The sequence below is a fragment of the Salvelinus fontinalis genome, chromosome 6 (genome assembly GCF_029448725.1).
Source record: "Salvelinus fontinalis isolate EN_2023a chromosome 6, ASM2944872v1, whole genome shotgun sequence".
Lineage (NCBI taxonomy): Eukaryota > Metazoa > Chordata > Actinopteri > Salmoniformes > Salmonidae > Salvelinus > Salvelinus fontinalis.
In genome coordinates, this window is record NC_074670.1 from 52,656,007 (window position 1) to 52,670,787 (window position 14,781).

The window sequence follows — 14,781 nt, forward strand, 5'->3', positions numbered from 1 at the left end:
ACCGGTCTCGTTGTGTATGTGTAATTATAACTGATTTGCCAGTAAGGGCCCGTACAGACGGGCCTGCTGCAGTAGAAAGAAAGAAGTATAGAATTTTGCTGCTGCTCAGGCTTTTCACAAGATTGGCACGTATAGCTTGTTGTTGTTGTTGTTATCAGCCAATCACAAACCATCAAAGAGGCACTGCAGTCATCGAGCCGCCATGTGTGACAAGCATGTTAGGAGATCAAATGGAAGATAAAAATGATTAAAATGATTAAAATGACGGAATTCAAAGTTAAAGTGAGAAGGATAGGCTACAACGACCAAGAGCCAACAGGTAGGCTGCCACTGTATTATCCGAATAGAGTCGAGTCGTTGTTGTAGAAAGACAGGGAAAAGCGCAGTAGCCTATATGCCTAGCTAATGAGCTAGCAAGCTTAACATGCTTATTTTCTCGGTTTGATGCAGTTAAGACAGGAACTATATAATCAGCTAGAAGTTAGCCTTTCTAGGACACACGTTCCGCTAGCGGAACCCTCGACAACATTCCGCTGAAAAGGCAGCGCAGGAAATTCAAAAATATATTTTTGAAATATGTAACTTTCACACATTAACAAGTCCAATACAGCAAATGAAAGATAAATATCTTGTCAATCTACCAATCGTGTCCGATTTAAAAAATGCTTTATAGCGAAAACACAACATATGATTATGTTAGATCACCACCAAGTCCAAAAAACACACAGCCATTTTCCCAGCCAAAGATAGGAGTCACAAAAAACAGAAATAGAGATAAAATTAATCACTAACCTTTGATGATCTTCATCAGATGACACTCATAGGACATCATGTTACACAATACATGTATGTTTTGTTCGATAATGTGCATATTTATATCCAAAAGTCTCAGTTTACATTGGCGCCATGTTCAGAAATGCCTCCAAAATATCCGGAGAAATTGCAGAGAGCCACATCAAATAACAGAAATACTCATCATGAACTTTGATGAAAGATACATGTTTTACAAAGAATTAAAAATATACTTGTTCTTAATGCAACCGCTGTGTCAGATTTTTAAAAAACTTTACGGAAAAAGCAAACCATGCAATAATCTGAGACGGCGCTCAGATAGAAACAATATTTCTCCGCCATGTTGGGGTCAACAGAAATACGAAATTACATTATAAATATTCCCTTACCTTTGATGATCTTCATCAGAATGCACTCCCAGCAATCCTAGTTCCACAATAAATTGTTGTTTTGTTCGATAATGTCCATTATTTATGTTCAAGTAGCTACTTTTGTTAGCACGTTTAGTACACATATCCAAACGCTCGTGCAGGTCCAGGCGAACTTCGGACGAAAACTTCAAAAAGTTATATTACAGGTCGAATAAACTTGTCAAACTAAGTATAGAATCAATCTTTCGGATGTTGTTATCATAAATATTCAATAACGTTCCAACCGGAGAATTCCTTTGTGTCTATAGAAGTAATGGAACGCAAGTCGCTATCATGTGGAATGGCTCTCTGCCAGACCACTGACTCAAACAGCCCCCATCCGGCTCAACATCACAGTAGAAGCTTCATTCAACGTTCTACAGACTGTTGACATCTAGTGGAAGCCATATGAAGTGCAAACAGATCCATATCCCACTGGGATTTCAATAGGCGATGAGTTGAAAATCGACCAGCCTCAGAATTCCCACTTCCTGTTTGGATTCTTTCTCAGGTTTTTGCCTGCGATATGAGTTATGTTATACTCACAGACATCATTCAAACAGTTTTAGAAACGTCAGTGTTTTCTATCCAATAGTAATAATAATATGCATATATTAGCATCTGGGACAGAGTAGTAGGCAGTTCACTCTGGGCACGCTATTCATCCAAAGTGAAAATGCTGCCCCCTATCCCTAAAAAGTTAGTCTATCAGTGCGAGTGATTCGGCTTGACTAGTGACATTCTCTTTCTCCCTTCTTGCTGCCTGCACCCCACTCCACTCACACACATGGCACAGGTCCTCCCCTGCCTGCTGGTATAGTGGCTCACTGGCTCTGTTTACATGTATGTCTCCCTCGCTCCAGATAATAACATAGCAAACAAAATAGGCTTTTCTGCGGCTTTCTTCACTCGGATCTGATCGGACTGGGTGTGGACCTTTCCCGGGTCTGTATGGACCGGGTCCGGTTGTCCTCAAGTCCGTTCGGAATGGGTCTCTATATTTAAAAAAGGAATTTATGTATATAGAGTCCAGGTGGGAGAGCCCTGGGTCCATTTCGGAACGGGTCTAACTTGTTGGAACCGTGAAGACCTCTAGTACTGAGGGCAGGACACAGAGAAACACATTAGAGATAGTCACACAGAAGAGAGGCACATTAAACAAATACTGACGACAGAACCCAGAAAGATGGTCAAAAATGTCTTCCGCCAAGTTTCACAGGGAGGGGTGGGGGCTTTTCATTGATTCTCTGATGAAAGATCCAGTCTGAGCTTGTGTCTTGGCAGTCTGTCAACTGAAGGGTTGTGGCAGCACTCTGAGCCTGAGGACGTTCTCTGATGATATGAGCCAAAGCCAGTGTCGCATAATCCACACAACATTGACTAGCTGGGTGATTGGCTAGAACATTGAGGCTGGCGTCCTAATTGGACAATAGGAAAATAATGAATAATTGCAAGACTTATATATAGGGGTAAATGAATAAATAAATAAATACACTATTAATAAAGTAATGGGGAAATGTAAATTGGTCTTAAGTCTGTTTGTAATGATTGTGGAGAGTGGAGGCGTTGCTCTTTCGGTTGTGTGTCATGTCAATAACAGAGACAAGACTAAATAAGGTGGACTGCATGCCCCTTCCAGAAATCCAACCTCATCAACTCTCTGTAAGCATGTATCCTTCAGATTACCAACAGAACATCAGGATAAGCAATCTAAGCTGTCCAATCCAATATGTTGGATCAAGATCAGAATATGCAAAAAATAACTGTCAGGTTTAACTCAACAGAAGCAATATTTTTAAGAGACAATATGGACAGGCTATTGATATCTCAATATACAACTATTAGGATGTGATCCTACCAGACAACCCCTCTGGCATATCAATCTGAGATGGTGTTACTGTCTCTTCGGTGGGATGGGGGATATGCTATTTACCAAGAGAGTTTTCATCAATTCTTTTTATAGCTGTCTATTTACCACCACAAACCAGTGCTGGCACTAAGACCGCACTCAACGAGCTGTATAGGGCCATTAGCAAACAAAACTGCTCATCCAGAGGCGGCGTTCCTTGCCAGTGATTTTAATGCAGGATAAACTGAGATCAGTTTGAACTAATTTCTACCAGCATGTCACCTGTGCAACGAGAGGTGAAAAAAAGCTCTAGAACCCCTTTACTCCCCACATAGAGACGCATACAAAGCTCTACCTCGCCCATCATTTGGCAAATCTGACCATAACTATATCCTCCCGATTCCTGGTTACAATAAAAAAAACTCAAACAAGAAGTACCAATGACTAGGCTTGGGCGGCATACCGTGTATTGTAGTTTTTGGAAATAGCCACGGGATAGTTTTTCAAAACCATCAATACTGTTGAAACTATTTATTTGACATTTTTCAATCAATGTTAATATTTGTAGCTTCTTTTTAAGTAAATACCTGCAGTCAGGAGGAGACTGACTCAGAACAGTTGAGCCAGTCACATGTTTGTTTGTAAATAGCACAACGGGAGAAAGAGGGAGCAAGTGAATCCAGCTGTGTATTGACAGGGGTGGCGTTTTATATTGAAAGTCAGTGTTGTTTTTTTTGCTTCAATAAAATGATCAGGGACGTGCAACTATAGTTTTCCTTCACAGAAAATAGTTTAATTTTCATGAACAGAAGTGTAATGCTATTTGGTTGGTAGCCACACAAGTAAATTCATTTTTTGCAAAAACTATGCATTGCCATCATATTTCTAATGTTTATCATAGAAGCCAGCTACATTATCGAATGTTTTGCTTAAATATAATCTCGGAATTTACCGAGAAAAGTAGGCTGGCTACACCGAGAAAAGTAGCAGAGAAAAAAGCTGCCCATCAGTCAGAGTGCTGTCTGCTGACAGAATGCCTGTTAGTGAATACTCATCTGAGTGGAGAAGTACAACTGAAGCACAAAATGAGTCTGATGCCCAGCAAAAATTACATTAAACCTTTTAAATCTGCGTTTACAAAACGCAGCATGAGATTTCTTACACGGTTTATCTTATTTTCTTGTGTGAAAAATGAAGAATTCTGCGTTAACGTGACCCCTAAGTTTAATTTGCTCGTTATCCAAGTAAGTTACTGAAATAATAAGGTGACAGGGCATCATATTGTGTCAGCTTTCTGCCATGTTTGAGAAGTCAAAGCACTTTGGATGTGTTGTCTGTACAGCTGCCAATGCTATCTTTTGATTTCCTTAGATTTTTTTCTTCTCTCTGTTCTTGGCCTGTCTGCTCCTCCCCCATCATCTCCGAGCAAAGCAAGCAGGGCCGTTGCGCTAGCACCTCAAGAAAGACATGGTGTGTACACATGCTGCTTCAGAGCAGACAAGCATGCGTCAAAACGTTGTTCATTTCCACAGTCTCTTGTTCATATTCACTTCTAAATGTCCAAACTCACCAAAAATGACATTTGGTAGCTCCTACCTATTCATGTATAACTTTATGAGCTGGATTGCCCATCTTTGCAATTAGTTTATTTTCATTTGCACTCGTTAGCATATTTAGCTAGCAGCCTCCATGGAAATTCACTATTACCTTTGCTAATTTTGTTAGCATTCTGGTAACAGATGCCCAATAATCTTCATAGATTTCTTTGCCGCCCCCTTTTGTACTAAGCCGGTAATACCGTAAATCCTGGAATGAGAGAAGGACGATATGACAATATGAACATCTGGAAACCGCCCAACCCTAGGAGCTCAATACAGAAGTGAACCGATGAAGCAGATATTTGCTAGCACTGGAATATGTTCCGGGACTCATACGATGGCATTGAGGAGTTTACCACATCAGTCTCCGGCTTCATTAATAAGTGCATCGACAACGTCATCCCCACAGTGACCGTACATATCCCAACCAGAAGCCATGGATTAAAAGGCAACATCCGCACCGAGCTAAAGAGCTGCCACTTTCAAGTAGCGGGACACTAATCCGGACACTTATAACAAATCCTTCTATGCTTGCTTTGAGGCAAGCAACACTGAACAATGCATGAGAGCACCAGCTGTTCCCGAATGACTGTGTGATCACGCTCTCCTTAGCCGATGTGAGTACGAACTTTAAACAGGTTAACATTCACAAGGCAGCAGGGCAAGACGGATTACCAGGACGCGTACTCAGAGCATGCACTGACCAGCTGTCAGGTGTCTTCACTGACATTTTAAACCTCTCCCTGGCCCAGTCTGTAATATCTACGTGTTTCAAGTAGACCACCATAGTCCATGTGCCCAAGAAACCTGTGCAAAGTAACCTGTCTAAATGATTATTTCCCAAGATCACTCTGTAGCCATGAATCTGTAGCCATGAATCTGTAGCCATGAAATACATTGAAAGGCTGGTCGTGGCTCACATCAACACCATCATCCCAGACACCCTGGACCCACTCCAATTTGCATACCGCCCCAACAGCTCCACAGATGATGCAATCTCAATTGCACTCTACACAGCCCTTTCCCACTTGGACAAAAGGAACATCAGAGGGAGCACCCCCCCTATCCACATCAACGGGACCGCAGTGGAGGTGAAAAACTTCCAAGTACCTCGGCGTACATATCACTGACAAACTGAAATGGTCCACTCACACAGACAGTGTGGTGAAGAAGGCACAACCGCGGGCTGTATCACCTCCTGGTACGGCAACTACACTGCCCGCATCCGCAAGGCTCTCCAGAGGGCGGTGCGGTCTGCCCAATGCATCACTGGGGGCAAACTACCTGCCCTCCAGGACACCTACAGCACCCAATGTCACAGGAAGGCCAAAAAAATCATGAAGGACAACAACCACCAGAGCCACTGCCTATTCACCCCACTATCATCCAGAAGGCGAGGTCGGTACAGGTGCATCAACGCTGGGACCGAGAGACTGAAAAACAGCTTCTGTCTCAAGGCCATCAGACTGTTAAATGGCCATCACAAGCATATTAGAGGCCGCTGCCCTATATACATAGACTAGAAATTACTGGACACTTTAATAATGGAACACTAGTCATTTTAATAATGTGTACATATTTTGCATTACTCATCTCATATGTACAGTGGGGCAAAAAAGTATTTAGTCAGCCACCAATTGTGCAAGTTCTCGCACTTAAACAGATGAGAGAGGCCTGTAATTTTCATCATAGGTACACTTCAACTATGACAGACAAAATGAGAAAAAAACAATCCAGAAAATCACATTGTAGGATTTTTTATTAATTTATTTGCAAATCATGGTGGAAAATAAGTATTTGGTCACCTACAAACAAGCAAGATTTCTGGCTCTCACAGACCTGTAACTTCTTCTTTAAGAGGCTCCTCTGTCCTCCTCTCGTTACCTGTATAATGGCACCTGTTTGAACTTGTTATCAGTATAAAAGACACCTGTCCACAACCTCAAACAGTCCCACTCCAAACTCCACTATGGCCAAGACCAAAGAGCTGTCAAAGGACACCAGAAACCAAATTGTAGACTTGCACCAGGCTGGGAAGACTGAATCTGCAATAGGTAAGCAGCTTGGTTTGAAGAAATCAACTGTGGGAGCAATTATTAGGAAATGGAAGACATACAAGACCACTGATAACCTCCCTCGATCTGGGGCTCCACGCAAGATCTCACCCCGTGGGGTCAAAATGATCACAAGAACGGTGAGCAAAAATCCCAGAACCACACGGGGGGACCTAGTGAATGACCTGCAGAGCTGGGATCAAAGTAACAAAGCCTACCATCAGTAACACACTACGCCGCCAGGGACTCAAATCCTGCAGTGCCAGATGTGTCCCCCTGCTTAAGCTAGTACATGTCCAGGCCCGTCTGAAGTTTGCTAGAGAGCATTTGTATGATCCAGAAGAAGATTGGGAGAATGTCATATGGTCAGATGAAACCAAAAATATAACTTTTTGGTAAAAACTCAACTCGTCGTGTTTGGAGGACAAAGAATGCTGAGTTGCATCCAAAAAACACCATACCTACTGTGAAGCATGGGGGTGGAAACATCATGCTTTGGGGCTGTTTTTCTGCAAAGGGACCAGGACGACTGATCCGTGTAAAGGAAAGAATGAATGGGGCCATGTATCGTGAGATTTTGAGTGAAAACCTCCTTCCATCAGCAAGGGCATTGAAGATGAAACGTGGCTGGGTCTTTCAGCATGACAATGATCCCAAACACACCACCCGGGCAACGAAGGAGTGGCTTCGTAAGAAGCATTTCAAGGTCCTGAAGTGGCCTAGCCAGTCTCCAGATCTCAACCCCATAGAAAATCTTTGGAGGGAGTTGAAAGTCCGTGTTGCCCAGCAACAGCCCCAAAACATCGCTGCTCTAGAGGAGATCTGCATGGAGGAATGGGCCAAAATACCAGCAACAGTGTGTGAAAACCTTGTGAAGACTTACAGAAAACGTTTGACCTCTGTCATAGCCAACAAAGGGTATATAATAAAGTATTGAGATAAACTTTTGTTATTGACCAAATACTTATTTTCCACCATAATTTGCACATTAATTGCAAATTAATATTAATCTGTCACTATTAAAAATCCTACAATGTGATTTTCTGGAGAGAAAAAAATTCTCGTTTTGTCTGTCATAGTTGAAGTGTACCTCTGATGAAAATTACAGGCCTCTCATCTTTTTAAGTGGGAGAACTTGCACAATTGGTGGCTGACTAAATACTTTTTTGCCCCACTGTATAGACTGTATTTTATCCTATTCTACTGTGTCTTAGTCTATGCCGCTCTGACACTCCATTCCTTTACTTTAGATTTGTGTGTATTGCTTGTATTGTTGTGAAATTGTTAGATATTACTTGTTAGATATTACTGCACTGTCGGAGCTAGAAACACAAGCATTTCGCTACACCCGCAATAACATATGGTAAACACGTGTATGTGGCAAATAAAATGAGATTTTATTTTATTTGATTACCTATTTAAGAATGCTGTTCAGTGACTGTTCAGTGACTACAGCTCAGCATTCAACACTGACCGCAAGGCACTACAAAGGGTAGTGCGCACAGCCCAATACATCACTGGGGCCAAGCTCCCTTCCATCCAAGACCTCTATACCAGGCGGTGTCAGCGTTATGTTTAGAGGGAGGCCCTGAAAATTGTCAAAGACTCCTGCCACCAAAGGCATAGACTGTTCTCTGCTACCACACCACAAGCGGTACTGATGCACCAAGTCTAGAACCTGGACCCTGAACAGCTTCTACCCCCAAGTCATAAGACTGCTAAATAGTTAGTTAAACAGTTACCCGGACTATCGGCATTGACCCGTTTTGCACTAACTTTTTTGACTCATCACATACACTGCTGCTAGTGTTTAATATCTGTCACTATATTCCTAGTTATATGTATCTACCACAATTACCTCGTACACCTGCACATCGACTGGTATCAGTGTATACAGCCATGTTAACATTAGTTATTGTGTATCTATTATTATATATATTTTCCGTATTTTACTTTTCTATTCTTTCTCTCTGCATTGTTGGGAAGGGCCCGTAAGCATTTCACTGTTAGTCCACACCTGTTGTTGACAAAGCATGTGACGAATACAATTGTACAATTTTATGCATGAGAAAATAATAGGTAATTGTGTGTCATTCAGTCCTCAACCATTTACTCACCAGCTGTAGCCATGCATTGGTCATCAAGACCTGGTTCTTCTCATCCTGATGAAAGACAGAAGGTAAGAACAATTCAATTCAATGGCTACAACAGGACGTCATTACAGTAAACAGAAAAGGGTAAGGTTTTGATGATTGTCTGCTTTTGGTTTGGCATGGGTACAAAACAACTGGACTGTGAAACCTCGCATGTATGTAACCACAGTGTTTTATACGCACTGGGTTCATTGGAGGCACGTAGCATATAGTCGGCGCCTCGTTTCAATCTTAAACAACAAGCCCCATGAACCTAAACAACACAGCAGAGAGACAGACCTCAGACTGCTTGATCTGAGTAAATAAGTGATTAGCCAGATATAAGTTTCCTCCTCTGTTGTTCTCTCTCTCTCTCTCTCTCTCTACAGGACGTCTGTCTCTTAGTCTATCTCAGTTTTGTCGGTTTCTGCCTCTCTTCCACTCTATCAATCACTAACACTCACTTCTAAAACGAAGGGCTGAGAGTGGAGGCTATGTGACAATATATTCCATCAAATGACCCCGATGATGAAGACAGTGCCATTCCTTCTAAAGGGAATGTGTACTTGTGTGTGTAGCGACAGCTTGCAGATCCCCCTCTCCTCAATGTGTGTGTTCTGATCCTGCAGTAATTGTGTCTGACTAGCAGATGGGAGCGGGCTTGGTGGGTGTTGAAGGCTGTTAGGGTCAAATTTATGAAGACAAAATATCAACCCTCCACCAACTCAAGGTCACCGACTATACAGCCCTGCATCGCTCAGCTGTGAGGGTCACTGGACATCCCAGGTGGCTGGTTGCAACATCACTCCCTTTCTATTATGAGCCGTCCTCCCCCTTAGCAGCCTCCTGTGCTGGATATGGCATCCCTTACCATGGGAACCCCCCCACCCCCACCTCCAACCACACAAACACACACGCAAACACACGCAAATTCACTGTCTTCCTCATTAGTCCAATAGAAAGTTTCACAAAAAAATGGAAGTCACATCTTTGAAATTTCATAAGACCTTGAACAATGTTTCCCATCTGAATGTTTTAAGATTGTTATCATATCATTATCCCTTCAAGATGAACTCCAGGATCTTAAGCACAACACATTCTTAAAGATAAATTCCACCACTTTTCAACCTCATCTTCATCATCTCCAGCACCAAACCAGTGTCTATGTGAAAACAACGTGTTTCTATGATCTACGGTTAAAAAGATAAGAAAGGTCCTAAAAACATGCTTCTCTGTGACATCACACCGTAGTACTAAAAGTTAAAAAAGCATGATGAGATGTCATCGGGTAGAATTTTTTTACTTTTTACAAAACGTAGAAATGCGCTGTTTCACATACGTTGACAATGGTATAATGATGAAGATAATGAAAATGTGGAGTTGCCCTTTAATATATTGCACAAATTGGATTTGTAACATATCACACAAATTGCAAGATTCGTATCTTATCACACGAAATGGATGACGTAATACACCAAAAATGGGAATCAGTTTTAGCTCGTGAGCACCACTTTCAAACTACTGGCTGAAATTATACAAAAGTTCCAGAGTGTATCTTTAAGTCTAACAATGTGTCTGGGCTGGTGTCTGATGCTTGTCTAATTGGAGTCTATGGGGAGCCAGAAGCCAATCAAAACTAACTGGCTCCCCGACACAAGCAGGAAATAGACACCCACAGATTGGAATTTAATTTGCAATATAATTAGCTAGCACAATGTAGAAAACTATTAACAAGACTTTGTGGAATGTGAAAAGTAATTCTCACTCTCTCCCGCTCTCTCTCATTTCTCTCTCTCCCACAAACAAACACAAACACCACAGCCCATCAAATGCACCATTATCTTAAGTGCCAAAGTATAAATAGCATAAAAGACTGTTGCCCCCCCCCCCCTCTTACTGCCCTTTACACTCCCTGTAATCATACTCACAAAGAAATTACCTGCAGCAACAACATTAATGTGTGATGTATTCAGCGTGTGTGAGTGTGTGTGAGTGAGTGTGTCAGCGGGGAATGGGGACCTGACCTAAAATGTTGTCTTCGCAAAGGTAGTAAATAAACGATTAACTCCACAGTTAGCAAATCACCAACTTACAGTATCCTGGCTAATATCCACTGTGCTATGCTAACAGAACCAGGCTCTGAGAACATTTGGACTATGTTAAGCTTATACTCTATCTGCTAGGTTAATACAAGCTGTGTCGCTAACAATTGAAGCATAGCTTGTTGGTTTGCAGTGAAATGGCCTAATCAATGACCATCGTGTCAGAAAGGCTAAATTGACTTTGCTAATCAGCTACTGTAATACCAGTTTATGACTGTTGATCTAGAGACATTACTGCCAGTGATTAAACCATTACACCTAATCAAGCAGTCCTGTTATTGTCTCAAAGCTGTATACAGTGAACCATGTGTAGAGCTGTGCTGTAGCTATGGCGACAGATAGGCTAGTTTGAAAGGTAAAATATGACGTGTTGACACCAGGGAGATTTCATGCTTAAAGTAGCTATTCATTTAAAAAATCCCCAAAATCATGTGGCGCATTCTCATCTACTCGTTGTTTTTATGCATCAAATCAAATCATCATCCAGAAGGTCAAAGTTGGGCCACATTCAATGTTCAACATGACTGAAAAACTAACTAAAGACGTCTCTGCATGATGCACCACCCACAAACACACACACACACACACACACACACACACACACACACACACACACACACACACACACACACACACACACACACACACACACACACACACATTAACCACACACACACACACACACACACCCATGCCCAATGGAGCGTTGGCAGCTGTGCTCGTCCCGTTAACCAATCGCGTTAAATCATGCATTGAGCCTTTCCCAGACAGGACCCATGGGCCCCCCTCACCATCTGAGTCTCACTGCCCTGCCCTGAATCACAACACTGGACCAGACCTCAACTAGACTAAACCCCAGGACTGGACCAGACCTCAACGAGACCTGACCAACTGACTGGACCAGACCCCAACTAGACCTGACCAACAGACTGGACCAGACCTCAACTAGACCTGACCAACAGACTGGACCAGACCTCAACTAGACTAGACTAGACCCCAGGACTGGACCAGACCTCAACGAGACCTGACCAACTGACTGGACCAGACCTCAACTAGACCTGACCAACAGACTGGACCAGACCCCAACGAGACCTGACCAACAGACTTGACCAGACCCCAACTAGACCTGACCAACAGACTGGACCAGACCTCAACTAGACCTGACCAACAGACTGGACCAGACCTCAACTAGACTAGACCCCAGGACTGGACCAGACCTCAACTAGACCTGACCAACAGACTGGACCAGACCTCAACTAGACCTGACCAGCTGACTGGACCAGACCTCAACTAGACTAAACCCCAGGACTGGACCAGATCTCAACGAGACCTGACCAACTGACTGGACCAGACCCCAACTAGACCTGACCAACAGACTGGACCAGACCTCAACTAGACCTGACCAACAGACTGGACCAGACCTCAACTAGACCTGACCAACAGACTGGACCAGACCCCAACTAGACCTGACCAACAGACTGGACCAGACCTCAACTAGACCTGACCAACAGACTGGACCAGACCTCAACTAGACCTGACCAACAAACTGTACCAGACCTCAACTAGACTAGACCCCAGGACTGGACCAGACCTCAACTAGACCTGACCAACAGACTGGACCAGACCTCAACTAGACCTGACCAACAGACTGGACCAGACCTCAACTAGACCTGACCAACAAACTGTACCAGACCTCAACGAGACCTGACCAGCTGACTGGACCAGACCTCAACGAGACCTGACCAGCAGACTGGACCAGACCTCAACTAGACTAGACCCCAGGACTGGACCAGACCTCAACTAGACTAGACCCCAGGACTAGACCTGACCAACAGACTGGACCAGACCTCAACTAGACTAGACCCCAGGACTGGACCTGACCTCAACGAGACCTGACCAACAGACTGGACCAGACCTCAACTAGACTAGACCCCAGGACTAGACCTGACCAACAGACTGGACCAGACCTCAAATAGACTAGACCCCAGGACTGGACCTGACCTCAACGAGACCTGACCAACAGACTGGACCAGACCTCAACTAGACCTGACCAACAGACTGGACCAGACCTCAACTAGACCTGACCAACTGACTGGACCAGACCTCAACTAGACCTGACCAACAGACTGGACCAGACCTCATCTAGACTAGACCCCAGGACTGGACCAGACATCAACTAGACCTGACCAACTGACTGGACCAGACCCAAACTAGACTAGACCCCAGGACTGGAACTGACCTCAACAAGACCTGACCAACAGACTGGACCAGACCTCAACTAGACTAGACCCCAGGACTAGACCTGACCAACAGACTGGACCAGACCTCAACTAGACTAAACCCCAGGACTGGACCAGACCTCAACGAGACCTGACCAACAGACTGGACCAGACCTCAACTAGACCTGACCAACAGACTGGACCAGACCTCAACTAGACCTGACCAACAGACTGGACCAGACCTCAACTAGACCTGACCAACAGAATGGACCAGACCTCAACTAGACCTGACCAACAGACTGGACCAGACCTCAACTAGACCTGACCAACAGAATGGACCAGACCTCAACTAGACCTGACCAACAGAATGGACCAGACCTCAACTAGACCTGACCAACAGACTGGACCAGACCTCAACTAGACTAGACCCCAGGACTGGACCAGACCTCAACGAGACCTGACCAACAGAATGGACCTGACCTCAACTAGACCTGACCAACAGACTGGACCAGACCTCAACTAGACTAGACCCCAGGACTGGACCAGACCTCAACGAGACCTGACCAACTGACTGGACCAGACCCCAACTAGACCTGACCAACAGACTGGACCAGACCTCAACTAGACTAGACCCCAGGACTGGACCTGACCTCAACGAGACCTGACCAGCTGACTGGACCAGACCTCAACTAGACCTGACCAACAGACTGGACCAGACCTCAACTAGACTAGACCCCAGGACTGGACCAGACCCCAACTAGACCTGACCAACAGACTGGACCAGACCTCAACTAGACCTGACCAACAGACTGGACCAGACCTCAACTAGACTAGACCCCAGGACTGGACCAGACCCCAACTAGACCTGACCAACAGACTGGACCAGACCCCAACTAGACCTGACCAACTGACTGGACCAGACCCCAACTAGACCTGACCAACAGACTGGACCAGACCTCAACTAGACTAGACCCCAGGACTGGACCAGACCCCAACTAGACCTGACCAACAGACTGGACCAGACCTCAACTAGACCTGACCAACAGACTGGACCAGACCTCAACTAGACTAGACCCCAGGACTGGACCTGACCTCAACGAGACCTGACCAACAGACTGGACCAGACCTCAACTAGACCTGACCAACAGACTGGACCAGACCTCAACTAGACCTGACCAACAGACTGGACCTGACCTCAACTAGACCTGACCAACAGACTGGACCAGACCTCAACTAGACTAGACCCCAGGACTGGACCTGACCTCAACGAGACCTGACCAACAGACTGGACCAGACCTCAACTAGACTAGACCCCAGGACTAGACCTGACCAACAGACTGGACCAGACCCCAACTAGACCTGACCAACTGACTGGACCAGACCCCAACTAGACCTGACCAACTGACTGGACCAGACCCCAACTAGACCTGACCAACAGACTGGACCAGACCTCAACTAGACTAGACCCCAGGACTGGACCAGACCCCAACTAGACCTGACCAACAGACTGGACCAGACCTCAACTAGACCTGACCAACAGACTGGACCAGACCTCAACTAGACTAGACCCCAGGACTGGACCAGACCTCAACTAGACCTGACCAACAGACTGGACCAGACCCCAA

The 14,781-nt window shown here is 44.6% G+C and overlaps 1 protein-coding gene across 2 annotated transcripts in view; it reads right to left on the reverse strand.

Moving 5' to 3' along the window:
- The window catches only part of LOC129858088 (neuronal acetylcholine receptor subunit alpha-7-like), an 81,870-nt gene that overhangs the window by 20,246 nt on the left and 46,843 nt on the right, over nucleotides 1-14,781 (reverse strand). For both annotated transcript variants that reach the window (XM_055927037.1, XM_055927036.1), the window contains one exon: nucleotides 8,821-8,865. In XM_055927037.1, the coding sequence (XP_055783012.1) occupies nucleotides 8,821-8,865 (45 nt within the window). The remainder of the gene's footprint in view (nucleotides 1-8,820; nucleotides 8,866-14,781) is intronic.